This window comes from Ipomoea triloba, chromosome 1 (genome assembly GCF_003576645.1).
Source record: "Ipomoea triloba cultivar NCNSP0323 chromosome 1, ASM357664v1".
Classification (NCBI taxonomy): Eukaryota; Viridiplantae; Streptophyta; class Magnoliopsida; order Solanales; family Convolvulaceae; genus Ipomoea; species Ipomoea triloba.
This window is the reverse complement of record NC_044916.1, coordinates 22,565,678-22,593,234: the sequence shown is the minus strand read 5'-3', so window position 1 is coordinate 22,593,234 and position 27,557 is coordinate 22,565,678. Positions and strand designations below refer to the sequence as shown.

The window sequence follows — 27,557 nt, the reverse complement described above, 5'->3', positions numbered from 1 at the left end:
TCCAAGATACCCTTATTTCAGGCACATTTTAGGGTGTTTTATTGCGTCTATAGCATCCTTACTTGGTAAATTATGTGCGTAAATGCTTGAAAATCACTAACTGATGCACGGAAGCTACTTTTAGCTTAAAAGAAGTAAAACAGGAGCCCCGGGAGCAAATAGGACCAAAAGATGAGCTTAAAGAGCAAACCAGGCAAGAGCGGAGCCCCGGAGGACCAATCTGGAAGGCCACACGCGTGTGAGCAGGCGTGAAAACTTTCCAGAAGCTTCCCACGCACGCTCACACGCGTGTGAGAGACTGGAGACTTCGATGCGCGAATTTCAGCTAGGGTTGCCATTTCGGAGACTATTTAAACCCCTTTGATGAATTTTCAAAGGGAGAGTCCAGAAAATCAGTTTTCCTTTTCTTCGTTTTTCCTTTGGAGAACTCTCTCCATTTTTCTTAGTTTTTAGATTAGATTAATCTCCATTGTAGAAGACAACAAGCTTGGATTGAAGATCTTCTTCTCCATTGTAGAAGACAACAAGCTTGGATTGAAGATCTTCTTCTCTCTAGGTGAAGACAACAAGCTTGGATTGAAGATCTTCTTCTCTCTAGGTGATCTCTATTTGCTTGGATTGAAGATCTTCTTCTCTCTAGGTGATCTCTATTTCATTTCTATAATTTTAGCTATCTTGTTCTTGGATCTCTATTTCATTTCTATAATTTTAGCTATCTTGTTCTTGTATTAAATTAGCTTTTGCTTGCATTTCATATTATGAGTAGCTAATTTAGTCTAGGGATTTGGATTGTGTGATTGAATATTGCTTTTGTGATGATCTTATTTCTATATCTTGGATCTATGAGTTTGTGTTGATGGACTATCTATTCTTGTCTTTTGATTGTTGTTTTGATGAGATCTTGTTTGGATTTGGCCAATCTAGATGAGAGATTGAGCTCTTGACTCTTTCATGTCTTTGATTAAAGTTTGGATTTGAAGCTTGACACAATCAAGGTTCCTATGGACTTCTTAAGAATAGTAGGATAGTGTGTAGCTTAAGTGTTTGAAAAAATTCCTCTTAGAACTTTGGATGCTTGAAGGCACTCCTAAGTCAAAGAAGCCTTAGTACACAAAGGGTGGAAAAGGACTAAGACAACACACTCTTGAATAGACAATATCCTAGCAATCCTAATCCATGACCTTAGACAATCACTATGCAATATTCATGAACACTATCCAATCCCTACCCCTTTTACACATTCCAAAATCACTTTTAGTTTACTACTCTCTTACACTCAACCAACCAATGAACTACTCTCACTCACAAATTCACCCTTCACCACACTCGAATCCAATGCATAATTCAATCAAGTAAACTCCCGAACGTTTGACACACCTCCACGTCCCTCCTTCGAGATCGACACTCGGGGAGTCACAGACTTTCCGTTTTATCATAAATATCTTTTGACATCTCAACCCTACTCACAAAACTCCAATGTCTTAAAAATGGCGCCGTTACCGGGGAGGGCAATAGGTTGTCATATGTTTTTGTTTACTTTGATTGCATGAATATTAGATTTGAGAAATGTTTATCCATTCCATTTAATTTTGTTTTGTTTTTACTTGTTTTTGCTACTAACCCAATTGACTACTTCTAGTCAATTGTGGAAATTTCCGTTTCATTGATAATTTTACTAGGTGAATGCACACACGAGCAAAAGGAAACCAAGGTTTACTACCCTACATTCCTGAAATTAATAGAGCAACTAGAAGGAAAAATACCCAAGGATCACTAATGGCTTCATCAAGCGCAACAAGAAATCCACACGGAAGAGGCACAACAGTACCAAATCCACCCCCAGTTCCAATTAATCCACAAGTACCGATTAACCATGAAGAACCGATCATTGAAGAACCACAAGCTAATAGAACAAATAACCAAGAGAACAATCGTAAAGATGAATATTATAGAAATCCTCAAGAACCACAAAGATCAATTGCAGATTACATGACTCCGGATTTTAACATGCACAACTCGATCTATGTACCTCCAATGGAGAATGTCAACTTTCACGTGCATCCAACTATTCTCACACNCTAGGTGATCTCTATTTCATTTCTATAATTTTAGCTATCTTGTTCTTGTATTAAATTAGCTTTTGCTTGCATTTCATATTATGAGTAGCTAATTTAGTCTAGGGATTTGGATTGTGTGATTGAATATTGCTTTTGTGATGATCTTATTTCTATATCTTGGATCTATGAGTTTGTGTTGATGGACTATCTATTCTTGTCTTTTGATTGTTGTTTTGATGAGATCTTGTTTGGATTTGGCCAATCTAGATGAGAGATTGAGCTCTTGACTCTTTCATGTCTTTGATTAAAGTTTGGATTTGAAGCTTGACACAATCAAGGTTCCTATGGACTTCTTAAGAATAGTAGGATAGTGTGTAGCTTAAGTGTTTGAAAAAATTCCTCTTAGAACTTTGGATGCTTGAAGGCACTCCTAAGTCAAAGAAGCCTTAGTACACAAAGGGGTGGAAAAGGACTAAGACAACACACTCTTGAATAGACAATATCCTAGCAATCCTAATCCATGACCTTAGACAATCACTATGCAATATTCATGAACACTATCCAATCCCTACCCCTTTTACACATTCCAAAATCACTTTTAGTTTACTACTCTCTTACACTCAACCAACCAATGAACTACTCTCACTCACAAATTCACCCTTCACCACACTCGAATCCAATGCATAATTCAATCAAGTAAACTCCCGAACGTTTGACACACCTCCACGTCCCTCCTTCGAGATCGACACTCGGGGAGTCACAGACTTTCCGTTTTATCATAAATATCTTTTGACATCTCAACCCTACTCACAAAACTCCAATGTCTTAAAAATGGCGCCGTTACCGGGGAGGGCAATAGGTTGTCATATGTTTTTGTTTACTTTGATTGCATGAATATTAGATTTGAGAAATGTTTATCCATTCCATTTAATTTTGTTTTGTTTTTACTTGTTTTTGCTACTAACCCAATTGACTACTTCTAGTCAATTGTGGAAATTTCCGTTTCATTGATAATTTTACTAGGTGAATGCACACACGAGCAAAAGGAAACCAAGGTTTACTACCCTACATTCCTGAAATTAATAGAGCAACTAGAAGGAAAAATACCCAAGGATCACTAATGGCTTCATCAAGCGCAACAAGAAATCCACACGGAAGAGGCACAACAGTACCAAATCCACCCCCAGTTCCAATTAATCCACAAGTACCGATTAACCATGAAGAACCGATCATTGAAGAACCACAAGCTAATAGAACAAATAACCAAGAGAACAATCGTAAAGATGAATATTATAGAAATCCTCAAGAACCACAAAGATCAATTGCAGATTACATGACTCCGGATTTTAACATGCACAACTCGATCTATGTACCTCCAATGGAGAATGTCAACTTTCACGTGCATCCAACTATTCTCACACTGGTTCAAAATAGTCAATATTCGGGATTACCATCTGAAGATCCCAACGCACACATCACAAGGTTTATACGAGCATGTGGGATGTACAGACAAGAAGGCGTTAGCGAGGAAATAGTTCGACTCAAATTATTCCCATTTTCAGTTATAGGAGAGGCAGCACGATGGTTGGAAAGCCAAGACGACAATCATTTCAGAACGTGGAAACAGTTGCATTGTGAATTCATGAACGAGTTCTTTCCCATTACAAAAACTATGAGGATTAGAAGGCTGATACAAGAATTCAAACAAGGAAGACTTAAAAGTTTAGGAGAGGCTTGGCGAAGATTCAAAGTTCTTAAAAGGCAATGCCCACAAGATCTGATGCACCCATGGGACATGATTAGCTCATTCTATGAAGGGTTGATAGATGAAAGGAAAATGTCGCTTGACTCATCCTCCAGCGGTGCCTTTGTCTCCCTAGCTTTGCAAGAAGCTGAGGAACTAATCGAGAGAATATCTAAAAACACATCCTGTTGGTATGAATGAAGAGGAGATCATGGAGGAATTTATGAAGTTGATAATCGAGTGGCGAGCAAGGCTAAAATCGAAGCAATGAATCACGAAATCAAAAAGCTACAAGCTATGGTAGAAAAAATGGAAGGAAAGCCCAAGCCTTGCATGGCATTGGCACTTTACTGTAATATCTGTGGAGGACCTCATGACACCAATATTTGCACTTCTACGTCTGCATCTGAACAAGTTGAGGCGGTAGATTATCAAAGGAACTCCAAATTCAATGCTTATGGACAAAACCAAAGATCAAACAACAATTGGAAACAGGGAGAGGGTTGGAACAATAGCAACAATGATGGATATCAAGCGCAAAGACAATACAACTATGGAAACAAGCCTGCATATGGACAAAACGACAAGAACAGACTGATGTACAATCAAAACCAAGGAAATGGAAATCAAATGACCCAGTTCAGGCCACAATACGACTCTCAACTTGATTTTACTCAACAAAGGAGGGATGACATCCGTGAAGTAGATGAAAGACTTACAAGGACGATCATGGAACTGAAAAATGATCGGGCAAATCTAAAACAAGAGATTACTCAAGAGATTAGACAAGAAATTTCTAGTCTTCGACAAGAGTCTAAGGCCACGCTTAAGACAATTGAGAATCAAATTTCTCAAATGTTTAAGATGATGTCAGATCGCCACTACGGACAACTCCCAAGTAATACTGAAAACAATCCGGAAGAGAGAGTCAACGCCATTGATGTCAAAGAAAAAACTCTTGTGAAGTGTGATCCAATGGATGCTATCTGTGGAACATGTCAATATAAGGTAGATGACCAAAGGAACAAGACTACCTCTTGTAGTCCTAATCTCGAATTGAAGAATGCGAGCGGTTCATGCACCATATCAATGAAGGAACACAAGGAGAAAACCACTTTGGAAGAATGCCCGAAGGAAAAAGAGCTATCACAAGACAACATCAAGAGTTCAAAAGAGAAAGAAACGGCTCGAGAAGGTATAATTAATGCTTTTATCCAAAAATTTTTCAATAACAAAGAATGTCGTGAGTTGTTTGAGAATGACATTTGTGATAATTTTACTTGTTTAAGCCAAGAATCTTCGGCTTGCTTGACTGAGGGAAACCCCAGAAAGAAAGGTGACCCTGGAGCTTTATTGATTCCTTGTTCTATACAGAACATGGAACCTAGAAACGCTCTTGCTGATCTTGGTGCTTCTATTAATGTCATGTCTTCAAATCTCTTTGAGAGATTGAACTTACCATGCTTGAAACCGACAAGGCTGACTCTACGTTTAGCTGACGGAACCACACGGTATCCTGAAGGCTTAGCGGAAGATGTTCTAGTAAGAATAGGAAAATTTCTTGTGCCTGTCGATTTTATTGTTTGTAAGATGGGTGATAATGATCCCCATGAATCCTTAATTCTTGGAAGACCATATCTGGCTACTTGTCGTGCACGAATAGATGTTAGTTCAGGTGAAATTACCCTGAGATTCGATGGACAAGCCACAAATGATGGAAAAGAAAGTGCGAAAGAAGGAACTGATGACGACGAAAGGGCAAAGGTCAAAGCTAAGATGAAACCAAAACCAAAGTGGAAAAATGACAAGCTTACATGGAAGAACACGTGGGTACCAAAATGCTTCTTACCCACTACCAAGGAATATGGTTGAATTCAAACCAAGGTATAATGCGTCTAGCCAATGACGTAAACCGTGGCGCTTCTTGGGAGGCAACCCAAGGTTTTAATAATATGTTTTTACATTATTTCTATGCTTTCGTTTTTTATGTTTTTGATTTAATAAATTGCTACAATCATTTTAGAACCATGTTTTGAGAACTAACTTGTAGGAGTCGGGACTGAAAATTGCTTTGGAAAGGCTAAGTTTGGACATAGGTATGAAGGCAAAATCAAAAATCGGGAGAAAATAACGCAATGGACCTACACGAGGCTCACACGTGTGTAGCCGTGCGTGGGAACGAGGCAGTAGCCTCCCACGCACGCTCACACGCGTGTAGCCAAGCGTGGGGGCGAGACAGAGAGCTCCCACGCACGGTCACACGCGTGTGACCGGCGTGGAAGCCCCCTACGGGTTTAAAACCCTTGTTCGGCCACTCCACGCCATTTTGCCCCAAAACACCACTTTTCTCTTCTCTTCTCCACGCAAGGAAGAACCAAACTCAAGGTTTGAACACATCTCTTAGTTTTTACCTTCAAAGAAGATCAAATACATCAACATCAAGGTAATTTCTCATCTTTTTAACTCTTTATCCGTGAATATTCATGAGTTTGGAAGAGCTTGAATGAAAAATTTGTTCTACTTTGCCTTGTATGATTTTGAATGTTTTGAATGATTAAATTGGTTTATAATGCTTCATAGAACTATCCTTTGATGTTTTCTTTCATTATTGATGGGTACATTGATGGATTGTTATATATCTTTGAACTTCAAGTGTGAACACCATTGATGAACAAATGGGTTTGTTAGATTTCTTGTTTAAATTATGAAATTGATGCTTAAATTGATGAATAAACTTGTTGTAGAACTATTATATGCCATCAATTTGACTTTTCACATGCTACATTGCCCAAATTGAATTTTCAATTTCAAACCCTAATTTTGAATTTGGGGAAGAATATGAAGTTGACTTTTTGAAATTATTGACTTTTGTAGTTGACTTCTTATTTGACTATCAAATTGATATATCTTATGATGATTTTATGCATGTGTGTGATAATGGAATGATATTGNTTTTATGCATGTGTGTGATAATGGAATGATATTGTTGATATTCTTATACTAGAATTCTCCAAAATATAAGGGAAACTATGGCGAAATTTTCGAAAATTCTTAGCCCTATATGTTTGAAATCCATTATCTTAACAAGGAATTTTACACAAAAATAATGGTGACTTATTCAAAGCCAATTACCATGAATGCTAATTTCTATAATTTGTAGGATGGGACGCTCGAAGGAAATTGCGAAGAAATCAAAGCATGATGTAGGAGAATCGAATCGATCAAGGACACGGCAACAAGCTACAGCTCCGCAGGAGCCGGGGTCAAGGTCACTACGGCACTTGACGCCCGTTCAACTCGCAACAGTGGATAATTATAAAGGAAAGCAGCTTTCTGTTGGCCGTCACTTCGAGGATAATGTTTTAAGCGAATTTGGTTGTTTGGCCGAAGTAAATGGACTTCTTAGGCACCCACAGTTCCGCTATCTGTTTCAGTGGAGAGGACCAACCTATGCGCCTGTCACTTATGAATTCTTGGCGACCTTGGAAATCAGAAGGGAAGCCAACAATGCAAGAGAGTCTATTTCATTCACTCTTTTCGGCAACCACTACAGTATGTCTGTCAACACTTTAGGTGTTACACTCGGTTTTCATGATGCAGCGAGCGTGTCCATGCCATATTTCAGAGATTTCAAGGAAGATTTTGATTCAGACGAAGTTGCTAGACGATATTGGAGAAGCATCACAAACAATGCCCCATACAACTCTTCAAACTTGAAGGCAAAACTCATCACCCGGAATGCTCTGAAGGCTATCAGATTAGCCTTCGCCATAAATCTCTTAGGTAGAACCACAAACCGCAACAAGGTATACAAGCAGGATCTATTCTACATGTGGTGCATGGAAAATGATGTCAGCATCAACATGGGGGTTCAAGCTAGGAAGTGGCTCCAAACCCAGTAAAAGCCTAAGGTTCAGACTGTGTTTATTGGACCTTTTATTACTAAATTGTGCATCGGGTTGGGCCTACTGAACCGGCTGATGGGAGAGAGATCCGATGGTTGTACAATTTCTTTCTACGTGGGTGAGTTCTTTGCCGCTGAACTAAAGCTTGGAGGTGATGATGCACCTGATCTAGAGGCTTCTGATGAGGATGATGATGAGGACGAGGACGAGAATGAGGAGGAGAATGTTGCACAGGAGCAAGGCCCTACTCCAATGGATTGGACCACGACACAAAACTTTCATAGACAGCTCCAGGAGGAACAAATGAACTATTGGCGTGAGCAGCACACATGGCAAGAAGGCCACTTCACATCCATCTCCGCGAGACAGGATGTCCACACCGAGGACCTCAACCGCATGAGACAGGCGGTGGAGGAAAATGATAGGAGAATTTCCGCTCCTGAAGCTAGATTCGACAGGCAATTCCATCCCTTCGGTGATGAGTGATGCCTTCCTTCGATTTTTCTCGGTCCTGACTTATTGACACTTGATTCTGAGTTCCTTGACTATTGGTTACTATGGTTGCTAGCCCCACCTGAACATTAGGATCCCTATGCGCGGGGTTCCGACTTTTATTTTCTTTATTTCTTTACTTTGCTTTACTTATCTTTATCGCTTTATGTTATTTAATTTCCAACTGCTTTACTTTTCTGCATTTCTATTTGAATAATTCTACTTATTTATATGCTTTATTATCTAAGTTTTTGTTAATTTTATTGCTTTTATATTTTTATCAGCTTATAATAATTGAATAGTACTCCGAAAACCCTTTTTGTATGTTATGTCTCCATTTCTTATAGAGCATCTATAATGGGAGCGGGCCTATGCTGGAAGCTAAAGTGTGGAAAGAGGGATGCATACTTGGTTTATCCTCTTATCCCTTTTCTAATTTTAAGCCCCGTTTTGATCTTTAAAGTGTGGAAATATTTTCTTTATAGCTTTGTGTATGAGTATACTTAAGTTTACCATGATTAATAGGATTGGTTGATGCATACCCTTTATCCCAGAGTAATTTCCAAAGTGTGGAAAGGGATCTTTATTTGTCTACCCTTAGAATCCCTATTTCATTCCTTTACCTTGTACGTATGGAAACATCGAGGACGATGTTTACTTTAAAGTGTGGAAAGGACGCACTTCGTGCTTTACATGCTTACATGCTTAGTATTAGAAGTTGAAGCTCTTGGGAATGATAAGCGGGTGCATTTGCAGTTTTGAAAAGAGAGTTATTATTTGTGTTATCTAGGGAGAATTTTGACTGGATGCCCAAAAATTTTTACTCTCGAAATATCTTTGAGAAAGTTACTTTTCGCACCCATGAGAGTGTTTAGAGCCAAATAAGTTTATATTCTTGCCTGCTTGCATGATGTTCACCTCTTATTTACGTAGGACCTTAGTCAAGGATCTTTCGAAGTGGGAGTGTGCACTCTTTAATTTTAGAAAGATAAAACTAGCAAGGCCCGGAATTGAACTAACCTTGGTAGGGCATGGGGCAAAAGGTGAGCCTAATGGTGAGCTTAATGAGAAAACAAAACCCTTGAACCATAAATAGAAAAAGGCATGAGGGGTTGACACGAGGAGAAGTCGAAAAGGCAAAAGGCCAATCACCAAAGAGTTTAAAATTGAGGGAAGCCAATTCGTTGGGTTGTGTCCAAACCATAGTCTTCGGTAAGCAAAAAGCTTTATCTGGAGTCAGTTGTTCACATAAAAAGATCCCAAGAATTGAGAAAATAGAGCTGAGGTGAGCCGCTTTGCTAGGATTCGAGTACCCATTGCACTTACTTTCGAAAAAGCATGGATCTCCATGTGAAGTCGAGTGGCTCGATGACGTTATCCTAGGAAGTGAGAAGAAAGAGGGACCGCGCTAAGCCAAAAGCGGTGAGTGGTCCATGCCCCTACCCTCATTTACATTTACGTTGAGCTTTGGCGTATAAGGATGGAAAGTTGATTAGCAAGTGCACATCGTTCCCACTAGTAGGATCGGCTAGAGGCCTTACTTAAATATAAGGTGAACCAAAACTTTGGAAATGCATGCTTGCGTATGGTGCGAGAAATGTGATCCTTTGTTTTATTTGTTTTATCTACAAAAGGTTTTTATTTCCCGAAAATATTTCTTGAGTTGCTGACATCTGACCAAAATCCTTTGTAGATAACACAAATGATTTCCCCCGTTTCAACAGTCTTAGACACCCATTATTTTGACTTGCCAAAAGCTTTGTTTTGCATGAGAAAGTATCTCGGAGACTTATAAGCTTAGAGAGTCAAATGTCTTGCTTGAGGACAAGCAAGAAACAAAGTGTGGAAAATTTGATAAGACTTCGAGATACCCTTATTTCAGGCACATTTTAGGGTGTTTTATCACGTCTATAGCATCCTTACTTGGTAAATTATGTGCGTAAATTCTTGAAAATCACTAACTGATGCACGGAAGCTACTTTTAGCTTAAAAGAAGTAAAACAGGAGCCCCGGGAGCAAATAGGACCAAAAGATGAGATTAAAGAGCAAACCAGGCAAGAGCGGAGCCCCGGAGGACCAATCTGGAAGGCCACACGCGTGTGAGCAGGCGTGAAAACTTTCCAGAAGCTTCCCACGCACACTCACACGCGTGTGAGAGACGTGGAGACTGCGATGCGCGAATTTCAGCTAGGGTTGCCATTTCGGAGACTATTTAAACCCCTTTGATGAATTTTCAAAGGGAGAGTCCAGAAAATTAGTTTTCCTTTTCTTAGTTTTTCCTTTGGAGAACTCTCTCCATTTTTCTTAGTTTTTAGATTAGATTAATCTCCATTGTAGAAGACAACAAGCTTGGATTGAAGATCTTCTTCTCTCTAGGTGATCTCTATTTCATTTCTATAATTTTAGCTATCTTGTTCTTGGATTAAATTAGCTTTTGCTTGCATTTCATATTATGAGTAGCTAATTTAGTCTAGGGATTTGGATTGTGTGATTGAATATTGCTTTTGTGATGATCTTATTTCTATATCTTGGATCTATGAGTTTGTGTTGATGGACTATCTATTCTTGTCTTTTGATTGTTGTTTTGATGAGATCTTGTTTAGATTTGGCCAATCTAGATGAGAGATTGAGCTCTTGACTCTTTCATGTCTTTGATTAGAGTTAGGATTTGAAGCTTGACACAATCAAGGTTCCTATGGACTTCTTAAGAATAGTAGGATAGTGTGTAGCTTAAGTGTTTGAAAAAATTCCTCTTAGAACTTTGGATGCTTGAAGGCACTCCTAAGTCAAAGAAGCCTTAGTACACAAAAGGTGGAAAAGGACTAAGACAACACACTCTTGAATAGACAATATCCTAGCAATCCTAATCCATGACCTTAGACAATCACTATGCAATATTCATGAACACTATCCAATCCCTACCCCTTTTACACATTCCAAAATCACTTTTACTTTACTACTCTCTTGCACTCAACCAACCAATGAACTACTCTCACTCACAAATTCACCCTTCACCACACTCGAATCCAATGCATAATTCAATCAAGTAAACTCCCGAACGTTTGACACACCTCCACGTCCCTCCTTCGAGACCGACACTCGGGGAATCACAGACTTTCCGTTTTATCATAAATATCTTTTGACATCCCAACCCTACTCACAAAACTCCAACGTCAGGGAACAGTGCTCATTGTAGGAAGTATGAGTTGGGGGATTCTCATCTCTGAGGTATCATTTTGCTGAAAGGGAAAGACATGTTCATAGAAGACCACATCTCTTGATATAGAAAACTCTTTACTCATGAGATCATATACCTTGTAGCCTTTTGTACCACTGGTATAGCCAAGAAAAATGCACTTCTTGGCCCTTGCATCCATCTTAGATTTAGGCCTAACTATGGTAGCATAGACTAGACATCCAAATATTCTTAAATGTTGATACTGTGGTGTTTTCTTCATCAGGACTTGGTATGGAATGTTGTTGTTGATGGCAGCTGATGGGAGCCTGTTAATTATGTAAGCAGCATGTAGCACACACTCACCCCAAAATTGTTCTGGCAAGTTGGCTTGAAACCTGAGAGACCTGGCAGTTGCAAGTAAGTGCCCATGCTTCCTCTCAACTCTGCTATTCTGTTGAGGTGTATAAGCACATGATGTTTGATGTACAATTCCCATTTTGACTGAAGAACTCATCCATATTAAATTCCATCCCATTATCTGACCTGATACACTTAATACTAGTGCCAAATTGATTTTCAACCAGATTGCAAAATGCTGCAAGTAGTCCTCTAGCCTCAGATTTCATTTTCATCAAGTACACCCAAACAGCCCTGCTGTGATCATCTAGTATAGTGAGAAAATAGTGGTGGCCATGAAAAGTAGTCACTTTTTAGGGTCCCCATATATCCACATGTATTAATTCAAAGCATTTAGCAGATATAGAAGTACTAGATTGGAAGGGAAGTCTTTTCTGTTTAGCAAAATGACAGCTATCACATAACAAGTCTTTATTTATTTGTATTGAAGATTCCAATCCTTTCAAAAACTGTAACTTTGAATATGAGGCATGTCCTAATCTGGAATGCCACAAAGTACATTTATTCTGAGCTAAAACAGAATTGCATACAACTGAAGATTTAACAGGAAAAACTAAGTAGTACAAGCCCTCTTGCAGCTCAGCCTTTCTAATCACCCTGCCATGGATAGCATCTTGTATAACACACTGATCAGAGTGTATTCTCATAGTATAGCTTGAGTTCTTAATGAAGGCTCCTACTGAGATTAGGTTATAACGAAAACCAGAGACATAGAGCACATTATGCAGTACAAAGTCATCAAATAAATGAACTGAACCAGTAAAGGTAATGGCAGCTTGCTGACCATTTGGCAATCTAACATGCAAATTGTGAACTTCCCTTTTGTTGCTCAATAATTCCATATCACACACAATGTGGTGAGTGGCACCACTGTCCACAATCCAGTTATTCCTATCAATCTTGACATAATTGAGTGAAGGAGACATACCTTCACTTTGAAAATCGGTGGATATGGTGTTGACAAAGGCTGATTGAGAGGGCTGATCAAGAGGTGAGTTCAGACTCTCATTTGATGACCTGTTGGTTTGCATGAACTCTAGAAACCTTTTGACATCATCTTGTGTGAATGATACTCCATCAGTATTGGTATGCTGCAGTGTTGATGGGCCTTGAGTCTGATTTACAGAACCTTGGCTTCTTGATTTTGGTTTCCATCCTGGAGGATAACCGTGCTTCTTATAGCACTTATCTTGGGTATGACCTGTGTACCCACAATATGTACACACAGGCTTCTTGTTGTGTAACCCCTCACTCATTCCAATAAGCTGCGAACCTACATACCGGTCACGAACCGTAAGGATTTTTAAAGTATGTGTTCGGTCCCAATTGTCCTAGGGAATGAATTAGTAGGCACTATACTATTAAGCTTGAACTTCCTACGTGATTAAATTAGCCCGTAAGAGAGAAAATTTATTCCGACCCTTGTATCGTAGTATTTCGCGATATACCAAAAATTATTCGATTTTTCAAATTAGTGACGGGATTATTTTCAAAATAATTTTGGTTTCAAAATTCTTCCTATTTAAATTATTTTCCACCGAAACTATATCTGTTTTAATCCCGAACAGCCTAACCGAAGATATTTTCCCTTACCCACCACAAAAATGTGACACTTGACAACTCCCTACACCACATGTTATTATTTAAATATTTTTGAAGATGAAGTTTCTTATTTCTTACCTTATAAGAAACAATGTAGCTTGATCTCCAAGTTTCTTCATCCCTAAAGTGTTGCTAAAAAAGGAGACTTGATCTCCCATTTTCTTCATTCCATACCCATTTTGGCCGAAATATTTGGAGAGGAAAGAGAGGGGAAATTTCATCTTCTTCTTTGTGTTCAAGAAACTCCATAGCCAATTCCTTCACAAGTTCTTCCATACTAGGGTCTTCGGTGGAAATTTGGAGAAAAGGATCACAACAATTTCTATGGTGTTAAAAGCTACTTGAGAGGTAAGAAATCCCTTAAGTTGGTTTTGTCACTTAAGATTTGAGGATTGATAGTTGAAATAGGGATTTATGAGCTTTGTGTTGAAATATATGGATATACATACATATGTGTACTTATAATAATTATGGAGATGATAGTAGAGGTGTTCGCCACTGCGTTGTTCACACTGTCCAGAACTGGCCGTGTGTACGGACGCAGGGTCGGACGCGCATCCACCGTGCGTCCGGGCTGGGCAAAGAGTGGGCAGAATCTGTGGACGCGATACCGGACGTGCGTCCCCTGTGCGTCCAGTGGTGCGGATGATGTAAGCTTTGATTATTGGTTATGATGTGGTTAATAATGGGGTTAGATTGACATTAAAGATGGATTAACAGTGGAGTTCAGGAGGTAATTAAGCTTTAATTATAGTGATTAAGGAATGATGATAGTTATTAAGGTTTAATGACTGGATGAATAGATTAAATGGTGATTATGATAATGAAGGTTAGTGATATGATTATGATGATGAGAGTTGAGATCTTTCTATTTGGTTTTGGCCACCGGTTCGTGGATTTGTCCGGTTGGTTTGGTATTGGTTTGGAAGTTGAAATCTTCCATTTGGATCCATTTCTCCTTGACACTATATATAATAACTACTATTGGACACAAGAAAAGTGTGACTAATTATTTGAAGAATTATCTCCTTGGTAATTATTATGAGATATTGGAATTATTCCTTTGGAATTTATTTTGAGAGTTGGAAATCTCTCTATTGGTGAATAAGTTATGGTTTAAAGGAATTTTGAGTAGTGATGATATTATGATATATATTGAGGAAATTGTTATATGGAAAAGTTAAGATAAAGATATTATTATGATATGCATTGAGGAAATTGTCGTATGGAAATATTGAGATAAAGATTGTATATGCTGAATCTTGAGGAAATAGTTGTTGAACGATTTTGGATTATGGTTAGGCAATGACTTTACCTCTTAGAAATTTATACATATTTGGATGTGCGATTTCCTCAAGTTATATTNTGGCTTCTTGATTTTGGTTTCCATCCTGGAGGATAACCGTGCTTCTTATAGCACTTATCTTGGGTATGACCTGTGTACCCACAATATGTACACACAGGCTTCTTGTTGTGTAACCCCTCACTCATTCCAATAAGCTGCGAACCTACATACCGGTCACGAACCGTAAGGATTTTTAAAGTATGTGTTCGGTCCCAATTGTCCTAGGGAATGAATTAGTAGGCACTATACTATTAAGCTTGAACTTCCTACGTGATTAAATTAGCCCGTAAGAGAGAAAATTTATTCCGACCCTTGTATCGTAGTATTTCGCGATATACCAAAAATTATTCGATTTTTCAAATTAGTGACGGGATTATTTTCAAAATAATTTTGGTTTCAAAATTCTTCCTATTTAAATTATTTTCCACCGAAACTATATCTGTTTTAATCCCGAACAGCCTAACCGAAGATATTTTCCCTTACCCACCACAAAAATGTGACACTTGACAACTCCCTACACCACATGTTATTATTTAAATATTTTTGAAGATGAAGTTTCTTATTTCTTACCTTATAAGAAACAATGTAGCTTGATCTCCAAGTTTCTTCATCCCTAAAGTGTTGCTAAAAAAGGAGACTTGATCTCCCATTTTCTTCATTCCATACCCATTTTGGCCGAAATATTTGGAGAGGAAAGAGAGGGGAAATTTCATCTTCTTCTTTGTGTTCAAGAAACTCCATAGCCAATTCCTTCACAAGTTCTTCCATACTAGGGTCTTCGGTGGAAATTTGGAGAAAAGGATCACAACAATTTCTATGGTGTTAAAAGCTACTTGAGAGGTAAGAAATCCCTTAAGTTGGTTTTGTCACTTAAGATTTGAGGATTGATAGTTGAAATAGGGATTTATGAGCTTTGTGTTGAAATATATGGATATACATACATATGTGTACTTATAATAATTATGGAGATGATAGTAGAGGTGTTCGCCACTGCGTTGTTCACACTGTCCAGAACTGGCCGTGTGTACGGACGCAGGGTCGGACGCGCATCCACCGTGCGTCCGGGCTGGGCAAAGAGTGGGCAGAATCTGTGGACGCGATACCGGACGTGCGTCCCCTGTGCGTCCAGTGGTGCGGATGATGTAAGCTTTGATTATTGGTTATGATGTGGTTAATAATGGGGTTAGATTGACATTAAAGATGGATTAACAGTGGAGTTCAGGAGGTAATTAAGCTTTAATTATAGTGATTAAGGAATGATGATAGTTATTAAGGTTTAATGACTGGATGAATAGATTAAATGGTGATTATGATAATGAAGGTTAGTGATATGATTATGATGATGAGAGTTGAGATCTTTCTATTTGGTTTTGGCCACCGGTTCGTGGATTTGTCCGGTTGGTTTGGTATTGGTTTGGAAGTTGAAATCTTCCATTTGGATCCATTTCTCCTTGACACTATATATAATAACTACTATTGGACACAAGAAAAGTGTGACTAATTATTTGAAGAATTATCTCCTTGGTAATTATTATGAGATATTGGAATTATTCCTTTGGAATTTATTTTGAGAGTTGGAAATCTCTCTATTGGTGAATAAGTTATGGTTTAAAGGAATTTTGAGTAGTGATGATATTATGATATATATTGAGGAAATTGTTATATGGAAAAGTTAAGATAAAGATATTATTATGATATGCATTGAGGAAATTGTCGTATGGAAATATTGAGATAAAGATTGTATATGCTGAATCTTGAGGAAATAGTTGTTGAACGATTTTGGATTATGGTTAGGCAATGACTTTACCTCTTAGAAATTTATACATATTTGGATGTGCGATTTCCTTACCTCTTAGAAATTTATACATATTTGGATGTGCGATTTCCTCAAGTTATATTTCTAATGGTGTTGATGATGGTGAAAGTTGTTGATGACGATAATGACAAGGATAACCAGATGGTGAAAGTTGTTGATGACGATAATGACAAGGATAACCATCTAGTGAAAGTTGTTGATGACGATAATGACAAGGATAACCATCTATTATTAGTTAATGGTGGAACCATGATTATGGATTACCATCTATTATTAGTTAATGGTGGAACCATGATTATGGATTATCGATAATGATTGGATTGTAAGATGGACTGAAATTCATGATATGGAACAAGGTTAAGGATGTTAATATTAATGGGGCTATGAGTCGATTGATTCATAAATGGTTGACTATGGGTTCGTACTATTATAATAATAGTATTGAGAATGGATATATGTAGTGTTAGTAGAATATATAAGTGTATAACTAGGTGGATAGATTTCAAGTATGAGACTTGAATATGAAGTATATCCAAAAATGTGTATGAAAACTTACGTTGAAGAACGTATGATATTTTGGTACACAGGTTGTCAAAACCTTATTTTTGAAGGAAAATACCATTTTTAGTGAGGGTGTACCTTACTTGAATGATGAGGAAATGATGTTTGAAAAGCCTGCCGGCACTGAAAGTATTTTGAAAATCCTTCAGGGGCTAATGAGGTAGCCAATTCTAAGTATTGGACTCAAATGAGAAATATGCTCAAAAGAAATGATTTAAGAAAGAAAACTGAAGGAAGGAACATGTTTTCAAAACCTTAGTTTCTAAAGTAAGTTGTGGACGTCTTGATTAACCCACGGGAGGGCTTAATTTCCATAGCCCAGCGGTTGTTTACAAGATTGACCTACAGGAGGGCTTGAATGCCATGGCGCGAGGTTGTTGAGAAGATTGACCTACGGGAGGGCTTGAATGCCATGGCCCGAGGTTGTTGAGATGATTGACCTACGGGAGGGCTTGAATGCCATGGCCCGGGGTTGTTGACATGATTGACCTACGGGAGGGCTTAAATGCCATGGCCCGGGGTTGATACTCCAAAAGGCCTCACGCTTACTATTATAAAACAAAGGAAGTTTTAAAGATGAGAAGAAAGTTATTCTGTAACGATAGAAAGAAATGATTTTGTCTAAAGAGACAGGTGGATACTGGTTTTCTAATCACTTTTTGTGCAAGTCTTCATTATTAACTTCTTTTCAGGTGAAATCTCATTAAGTGGGTAAAAGTTACCAAAACTCTTTTATACATGTTTTGAAAACCTTTGTTGAATTTTGGGTGACCATGGATTTTCTTACTTAGCCGTCGTGCTAACTGCACTTCAATGTGTTTTCTTTTAACAGATGTTGTCTAGTGTGGGCTCCTGTAGCCCGATGAGCTCTGAATAGGATGGAAGTTGAGGTTGAGGTATACTCTATCCTAGAATAGACACCCTGGAAGATTTATTTCCATATGTATTAAGTTGGATGTTGATATTTGATGTTGTAAGTTTAGCTTGTGCACTTAGAGTGGAGTTTGTCAAAGAGGTGATAGAATTCACTCTAGGTGTGGCGGTAACACCCATTTTTCTGTTGGTTAGATGTGTAAGCTTCCGCAATATATTATTATTCTAATAAAGTTAAGGTATGAAAATTGGGGTGTTACATGTTGATTCCTGAATACTTCTTGAAACCTGACTGAGAATTTCCATCTGACCTAGCCATAAACACACTTCCTATGACATTGTTCTCTCCTGCCTGATACGATTGACTCCCAAAACCAGTACTGGCCATCTGAAACTGCATTTCTTGTTGAGAAATCATTGAGTAAGCTTCATTAACATCAGGCACAGGTCTCATCAGCATTATCTGATTCCTAGCTCTTGTATATTTCTCATGTAGACCTATCAAGAAGATGGACAGCTTATCTTTTTCAAGATTTTCATTCATGTTATCAATCTTTTTCCCACAATCACATTTGGTGATGCAAGTACAGCTTAGTGGAGGTTTGAGAATCACCAATTCATCCCACAAAAATTTTTGTGTAGTAAAGTATTCATTCAGTGAGTTGTCTCCTTGCTTTGTTCGTTAAATTTCACAGTTAATTTCTGCAATTCGAAACAAGTCCTGTTTACTAAACCTTCTCTTCAGGTCATTCCAGATTCCATATGCAGTGTCAATCCATAACACGCTACGTGCAACTGTTGGTGATAAGGTGCGAACAATCCAAGAAACAACCATATTGTTGCATCTTTCCCAAGCAAGATACCTCTCTAAGTTGTCTTCGCTAGGTTTAACGATTGTTCCGTTGACAAATGCTACCTTGTTCTTGCAAGATAGGGCCATAGTCATGGCCCTAGCCCAGGGATGGTAGTTCGAACCATCTAAGGGTAAGGAGACCAACTCTAGGGCTGGGTTCTCATTTATGTGCAGGAAATAGGGGTTTGAGTGAGATTGAGGATCAAAGGATACCTCATTAGCAGCCATGGTTGTCGATGGCGTGGAAGATGAAGGCATTGCGTTGCCTGTTGCCGGATTCCCTGCTGCATTCCCAAATGTTGCTGGATTTCCCGGCGAATTTTCTACTGGCGTAGAACGACTACTGATTGGAGGCCAAGCAGCCATTAAAGCAGATCAAGAAGAGCTCCTAATTATGTTGCTCTGATACCATGTTGCGGAGCAGTACAGAGAGAGACAGAGATGAATTAAAGAGATGAAGACTGAGTTTATTTCATTGCTTTGAATGTTGGGTAATACATGGAGTTTTATACATCAGGAAAAAATAGAGGGAAAGGGAAAGCTAATTGCTCTAAACAGAATTAATATCTCTGAACAGAATTAACAAATTAGGGAGATAGGATGGTGCCAGGTGTCCCCATCCTATACTCCTAAGATCTATATTCATAATTTTGTTATATAGATTCAAAAATTGTGTTATACTGTTGAATATAGAGTTTTGATACTCTTGAACATAGAGTTATGAAATTGTGAACGTAGAGCTATGAAATTGTGAACGTAGAGCTATGAAATTGTGAACATGAAATTATGAAATTGTGAACTCGAAGTTATAAAACTATGAACATGAAATTACGACATTGTGAACATGAAATTATGAAATTATGAACATAGAATTATGGAATTGTGAACATAAATCCGGATCCACCTTACAAGGTGGACCCGGTCGATGGCATAACAAATGTTGATCTCCCAAACTCATAAATATATCTATAGATTCACTAAATCATATCGAAGCAAATATTTTCACTTACTATTTATGAATATCTCAACTTACCTAACATTTTCTGCTAGCCTAATGTAAATGGATAGAGATCAAAAGATTTGTTCAAAATTCTTTAATGGTAATAAAAATATTTTATTACCATTGATTGACCGATCTGAGTGGAATGATATTTCTGTTACCATTCCAAATGTGTGGTCAAGGGATTGAACCTGACAGTGAGTGCATATTGATTCCTTGGACATAAAACATATACTACTTTTGTAAAGAACCAATCGCATCCTCCATTTTAAAAATCTACTTATTTTTTTGGATTTCTAAAAAAATCTACTTATTAATTAAAGGGAAAATGACACTTGTTTTCCTGAATTATATGCTTATAGTACTTTTCTCCTTGAATTATTCATGTATCCACATTAGCTCCCTCATTTATTAAAAAAGTGTCAATTTTTCTCCCTGATATATAAAATGGACATTTTTACCCTTAAAATAAATATTTCCTTTTTTTTCAACAAATTATTGGTTATATGTAGTAATGACCACGGTTCGTTTCGACTCGTACTGAACACTGTAGCAGCCAAATCGAAAGTTTCCAGTTATTATTCAAAACTAGAATCCAATTTTGGGTTTTAGTTTATTAAAATTACGAACCAAAAAAAGTTAAAAAACTGGATCCTAAACTGTGAACCAACGATTTGAAATCGAAACAACTACTAGCATTAGCTTAAAATTATAATTATAATATTTACAAATTATGTATGTTCTTTTTTGTATTTATTTTGATTCTCACATATAAATAGATATGATTTTGATTCAGTTCTGATTTATAATTGTCAGTTCACGGTTCCAGATCTAGTTTGAACTGCTGGTTCAAACTTTTTTTTAAAAAAAATCCATTTTTTATTTTTAAATATCTTAAATTCAACAATTCATTTTTATTTTTTTCGGTTTAGAAGCTAAATCGGCAGTTTTGGTTCGCAATTTTAATAAACTGAACCACAAATATTGGATTCTGGTTCTAAATCATAACCAGAATCATTCGATTTGGTTGATACAATGTCTAGTTTAGTTTGAACCAAACCGTGGTCATCCCTACATATAAGTAATAATTTGTTAAAAATTAAAAATAAATGAAATATTTGTTTTAAAATAATAGAGAGGAATAATGTGGAGACATGAATAATTCAAAAAAAAAAAGTTACTATAAGTATATAATTTAGAGAGAAAAAGTGTCACTTCCCCGTAACTACAAATTATATAATGTCATTTTAGTTTTTTTAAAAAATAAAAGAAAGTTAATCATTGTATTTTTATCCAATATAAATAAGTGGAAAGAGTAATATCTCCAATTCTCCATTGTTTCCATACAAACCACAAACTGAAGATTCTCTCGATAACAAACACTTTTTGACACTGTCTTCCATCACATGACATGATGCCAATGATTTCGTTCCGCCATTTCTCCGCAGCGCCTTGGTCGTCGTCGTCTTTATCAACCTCGAAGTCCTCGAGAATTTTTCTTGCAAAATTGTTTCTGGGATTTTGTCTTGTCATCAGCCAAATAACAACGACGGCTTGCGATGGCGATGAAACTCACCCCACCCTTGATACGATACGGAGCAGTCTGATCCGGCAAGAGGACACCATTGTTTTCGGGCTCATCGAGAGAGCCAAGTACCCAACCAACACCCCATTATACAACAACACCTCTTCCAGGTTTCCGGGAACGCTGTTCAAGTACTTCGTCAAAAGAAGCGAAGCTCTTCAATCCAAGGTAATCTATTTTTTTTTTATCTGTGGTGCATTCGTCCTTTCATTTTGGTGCATTTTCAAACATTAGGCGGTGCATTTATGTATAACTAACGGGACAATCTGCACAGACTGCACTGGAAACCTGTTTGGACCGGATATATATAAAAGTTCATAAAAAATTTTCCTTCCATTTCTATATGGATACATTGTATTTTTAATAAATGGGATCAAATCCTAATAAATGACATGCTTTAATTTTCTTAAATATTTTAGAATAGATCGTATGTCAATTATGTATTTTGAATTAACAAATATATACGCAGTATAAATTAAAAATAAGAAATATATTATAATTAAACATTTTAGTTTAAAATTATTATAATTTATTTATTTTGTACGTAGTTTATTATTGTGTAATCAAAATATATTCCAAATATTAATAAATGTATTATTAATCAATTCTAATACTACATTTTATTTTTTTGAAAATAATTATAATACTACATAAAATTATAAATATATAAGATTAATGATAATGATACAATTATAAGTTTGTAATTTTCCATCCAATAAATAAATGTGTTTGTTTGTGCGTGCATGTGAAAAGAGTTTTTTCGCTCATTTTTGTATTTATATTTTCATTATAAATGTGGGATCAATTAAATGGTATGTTTTCATTTCCTTAAATATTTAGAATAAATTAAATGTGAATTATTTATCTTAATGAATGTGTGATTATAGGTTTTTCTTTAAAAAAAAAAAAAACTCAATATCTATGGGATATAAAGGCTTTGTTTGGTAACATAATTAGTTTATCAGCCCAATTTTGACTTGTTTGACCACTATTAGCTATTTGACTTGGTTAAACAATTAATATGAGTGTTTGATTAATTAGCTTTTTGTAACCGTTTATTGTTCTAAAATGCTAAAATTCAAAAAGCTGCTCAAAACAAATTTTTCAATTGACTTTTTGAGAAAGTCATTTTACATTTAATCAGCTGCAAATTTACCAAACATCTTTCTACAATCAGTTAATGGTATCAACTAGTCAAACTTACTAACCCAATCAGCTAACGTTATCAACTAGTCAAACTTACTAACCCAATCAGCTAACATCTATTTACCAAACACCCTCTAAGAATTCATTTGCCACTACACTATAATGTATAGTATATGTTTAATTTCGGAGAGTAGAAGTCAAATGATGAATTATTGTTCAATCATTCAGTGAAAGTATTTTCTGAAAGTTGTGATCTAATTTACTTCAAGTCGTGCATTACAGGTTGGAAGATATTTATCCCCTGAGGAACACCCTTTCTTCCCAGACGATTTGCCCCCACCATTATTGGAGCCAAAAAGTCAAAGCATCGAGCAGGTATGTTAATTTAGTACCTATCATTATTAGTCAACGAATGATAACTGCACTGTACTTTTAGAAGAAGAAATTTAGAAAATTTTGATAGTGTCAATTGGAGGGGCCTCTTGGATCAAATATAAGTCAAAACTTCTTTAAAAAATTTTAACTTTGTATCGAATATTGTAAGATATTGCAAAAAAAATATATAGAAGATGACACGTGTTGATCGATACCTTAAAAATTTTCTATAGTAATATCAATAAGACAAAAACGGCTAATTTCTAATACTTGGTGCAGTTTTTGCATCCCATTTCCTTAAACGTAAGTCATGAAATCTGGGATATTTATCTAGAGAAGTTGCTTCCACTCTTGGCAAAAAAGGGTGATGATGAAAACTATGCAGTTACGGCTTCTAGTGACCTACAACTTTTGCAGGTAATAATTTATTATTTTATATTAGAAGCAACTATGATGTTTTTGGTGTCTTAGTTATGAAGGTATATATGGTCACACTAACTTCTCAATTATTAGCACATTCATATTTGGTCTTCATGTTGAAGTTGAGGTGATTTTCTCCCTCTATGGATATAAAAAAAGTGAAACACTTACTCTCGTTGAACGAATTCAAACACCACTTTATAAGTAGTCATTAATAGCGTCTCGTCTCTTTAAGTCCACAACAGATAACCTATATGAGACACAAAAAAACACTACTTAAAAATCAACACAAATGCTATGCTTGGTTAGCAACTTACCCGCCAAAATTTGGTAAATTTGACCATCTTTAGCGGTTTGACTAAAGATGGTGTTTGGTTAACAGCGGTTTAGAGCAACGGTTTGCCCTAAACCGCTGCCAATAGCAGCATTTGGGATTGGCATTTTAGGGAAGATTAATTTCTTCCCCAAAACACCCTCCCCTTTATTATTATAAATTTGTAATTATAAAAAAAGATTTAAATGTTTAGAAGCCTGAGGCTTCTTTAATGGCTTCTCTTTCTCTTGCCCATCCGATGTGGTATGGGCAAGAGAAGAATATGGGGCGTTGAGCTCCTTTTATAAGGGAGCTCAACCCCCCTTTTCTTTATAAACTTACGATGTGGGATCTTTTGATCCCACATCTTTACAGTTTTTTTCTTTTTTTGTTTTATTATTATTATTATTATTATTATCACTATTATTATTATTATTATTACGGAGTATTATTATATATATACCCTTTTGGTCATTTTACATGTTAACCGCTAATCTAAACAGCTAATTTAACCAAACATCTTTTTACAAATCGCTAATACATTCCGCTGGTCAAACCTGCTAATACAATCCGCTATTTGATAACCGCTAACACAATCCGCTACCGCTAACCGCTGATAACCAAACAAGCCCAAGGACTAAACATAAAGGTCCTGATAATTCATGTGGACTAAATATGATATACTATCATAATTCATGTGCTGAATTTGTATGACATTTTGTCCTTGAGTATTAACATTTTCAAATTAGGTGCATTACTATTCAATTTGTATCACATTTGGTCCTACCGTTAAATTTTTTGATCAAATTTTCGGCGAACACCGGTGATCGGCTAGTTTATTTAATTTTACTTTAAAATTATTTTAATAATTTTTAGATAAAAAATTTAAAAAATAAAAAAAATAAAAATAAAAATATGCCGGCCACCCCCCCCCCCCACCCCCACCCCCTGCACCTTCCACCTTCGTCTCTTTCTACCGAAGACGAAGGAGGAGCCGAGGAGGGTGGTAGGTGGCCGGCGTTTTTTTATTTTTTATTTTATTTTATTTTTATTTTTTTAATTTAAAAATTTTTAAAATAATTTTTAAAATAAAAATTAAATAAACTAGCCGGTCACCGGTGATTTTACTGGAAATTTGGCCGAAAATATTTAACGGCAGGACCAAATGTGATATAAATTGAATAGTCATGCACTTAATTTGAAAATGTTAATAGTCAAAGACTAAATATGATACAAATTGAATAATCATGCACCTAATTTGAAAGTTTTAATAGTCAAGGACCAAAATTGATACATGTATTATAATCGAAGGGCTAAAAATGATATTTTCTCTTTTAATTATTATATCATCTTGAAGGCACTCTCTAGAAGGATTCATTGTGGAAAAATTGTCGCTGAGGTTAAATTCAGGGACAATCCGGACAAGTATAAAGAAGCTATTCGTGGTCAGGTATTTTCATTAGTTTCCAATTCTTCTGCGGTCGCCAATTTGTTTCTATCATTTATACAGTTGCTGATAGGACGCAAAACTGCATGTTTGACTCGTAAAATCTAAAATTGAGGGGAAAAAAACAAAAATAAAAATATACATTTAATTAGAGTAATAGTTCAAGGAATGATCTTATTATTAAGAGTTATACTGCATATACTCCCACATTTTACTCCCTAACTTTTTACTCCCTGATATGGCAAATAAGGATTGGATATTTTCATCATGTGAGTCCCAGGATAGATGTCTATATCACAAGTTTGTGAGAGGAAGTACAAGTTGGGAGTATGAAATGGGAGTACATGTAGTATTTTCCTATTATTAATCAATCCATGATTATGTAAAGTACATGATTAATAAGAAATATTCTCTGGGTATACCTACCTATACATATTGTATACCTATTCGGTATCAGGTCATGTCATCGAGAAGAATCGTTCACGACTTTAAGACTGATCGACCCGATCTAAAGTGTGAAGACCGAGCAAATGCTTCATCAACATTAGACTTTGTTTCGCCTTAGGGTCGATCCTGACCTTCTTAGGTTCGGAAGTTTGCCTCGAGCTAGACTACTTAAGGATTGAGACCCAGATTCCTGATTTTGCACCGGTCACATCACTTAGTGGATGATCAGTAATATTGCAACACGTGGACATCTTGGCACTGTTCACGAGCTAGCTGATTGCATGCACGAAATGTGTCAGGCATGTCGAGAGTCCGACATGTGTCTCATTTCTTCTCTTATAAATACCACATTTAATGGAGGGAGGGAGGACTTTTCACCTACCACACTATAGCTCGGGACTCTCTAACCTCATGTCATTTCCCAAGCTTAAGATTTAGTGGCGGTGGAAGGTTTTTTTTTGGTAGGATTTGTAGCCATGGATCGTTAGGTTTTTTTTTGGTAGGATTTGTAGCCATGGATCGTTTGGTCTACTTATAGTCTTATACCATATTAGAACAATAGTTCTGGGAATAATCTATCAACCTATGATGCTGTAAAATTTACATATGAGAATACAAAGAGTCCTTGTCAAGACATTATGGTAAACGGTAATATTCATAATAATATAGGGAGAGGGAGAATATTTTAGTGTGCCTAAATTATAAAGTCCTAATACATTTCAATATATCCAAATCGATCGCAAATTTACTGTGGACCGTGCATCAAAACGACGTCGTTTTGATTAATAAAAACAGACGGATGAAAATGTCTCCGTTCCGCACAACTACAGTTCCCTTTCAACACAACTGTAGTATCAGTTCAACACAATTGAAGTATCAGTTCAACACAACTGCAGTATGAGTTCAACACAACTGTAGTATCATTTGAGATGACAACTGCACTATCAGTTTAACACAACTGCAGTATCAGTTCAACACAACTGTAATATCATTTGAGATGAACTGTAATATCAGTTACGGAGATTTACGGGAGTCGTTTCTCCCACTTATTGAAATGACGTTGTTTTGTGACCATGCATTGTTCACAATGCATTGTGGACCGCGGTCCACAGTATAACAACTTCAAATCGATGGTCCTTGTCAAAAGTTAAAAGTTAAAATTCTAGAGGGGTGAATAGATATTTTAAATTTATCAAATTTAGCAAATATTTTTTAAAATAGTTAGATACTTTATAACATAAATGTAGTACTTTATAGGAAAATTTTAATAGACAATTTAGAGGAAATAAATTATCATTGCATATCAGAATTACATATATAATAAATATTTTAAATCTTATATATATATATATATATATAATAGTTTATAGCATAAATGTAATATTTTATAGCAAAACTGTAACAGACAATTTGTATGAAATAATATTTGTAAACCCATATATCATATTTCTTATCCTACTCGTCTTACGGATTGAGACTCATGAACCGGTCTTACAGGAGAATTTATCTTAAAAAAGATGTTGATGTTTATGTAGATAAGTAGAACTTTTAATTAATTAATATTGCATATTTATTTCAAAATGATGTATGTTTATCCAATTTTTCAAATCATGGACGGGGTCCACCAACTGAAGATACATAATTTGAATGTTGTTTTGGGTTCACCAACTGAAGGTACATAATCTGAATGTTATTTTGAATCAGCGTCTGTAATATTTAAAAAAACTGACCTTGTTCATTTTCTCTTTATATTTCAGCAACCCTCAAACATGTTTATCCAGATGGCCTCACCTAAGAACTTATTTTGACCTCACCTGAACCTTCCAAATATATATATATTACTGCTCAAATGCGACCAAATCCATCCTCACCTAAGAACTTATTTTGACCTCACCTGAACCTTCCAAATATATATATATATATATATATATATATATATATATATATATATATATATATATATATATATATATATATATAT

General features: G+C 36.3%; 1 protein-coding gene across 2 annotated transcripts in view; it reads left to right on the top strand.

Moving 5' to 3' along the window:
* Positions 1-21,200: 21,200 nt before the first annotated feature.
* LOC115999512 (chorismate mutase 2-like) overlaps positions 21,201-27,557 on the top strand; it is a 7,182-nt gene continuing 825 nt past the window's right edge. The window contains exons 1-4 of one of the 2 annotated variants that reach the window (XM_031239363.1): positions 21,201-21,596; positions 22,857-22,949; positions 23,229-23,366; positions 25,040-25,132. In XM_031239363.1, the coding sequence (XP_031095223.1) occupies positions 21,255-21,596; positions 22,857-22,949; positions 23,229-23,366; positions 25,040-25,132 (666 nt within the window). In that variant the 5' untranslated portion in view covers positions 21,201-21,254. The remainder of the gene's footprint in view (positions 21,597-22,856; positions 22,950-23,228; positions 23,367-25,039; positions 25,133-27,557) is intronic. The other variant, XM_031239366.1, reaches the window with a different exon arrangement.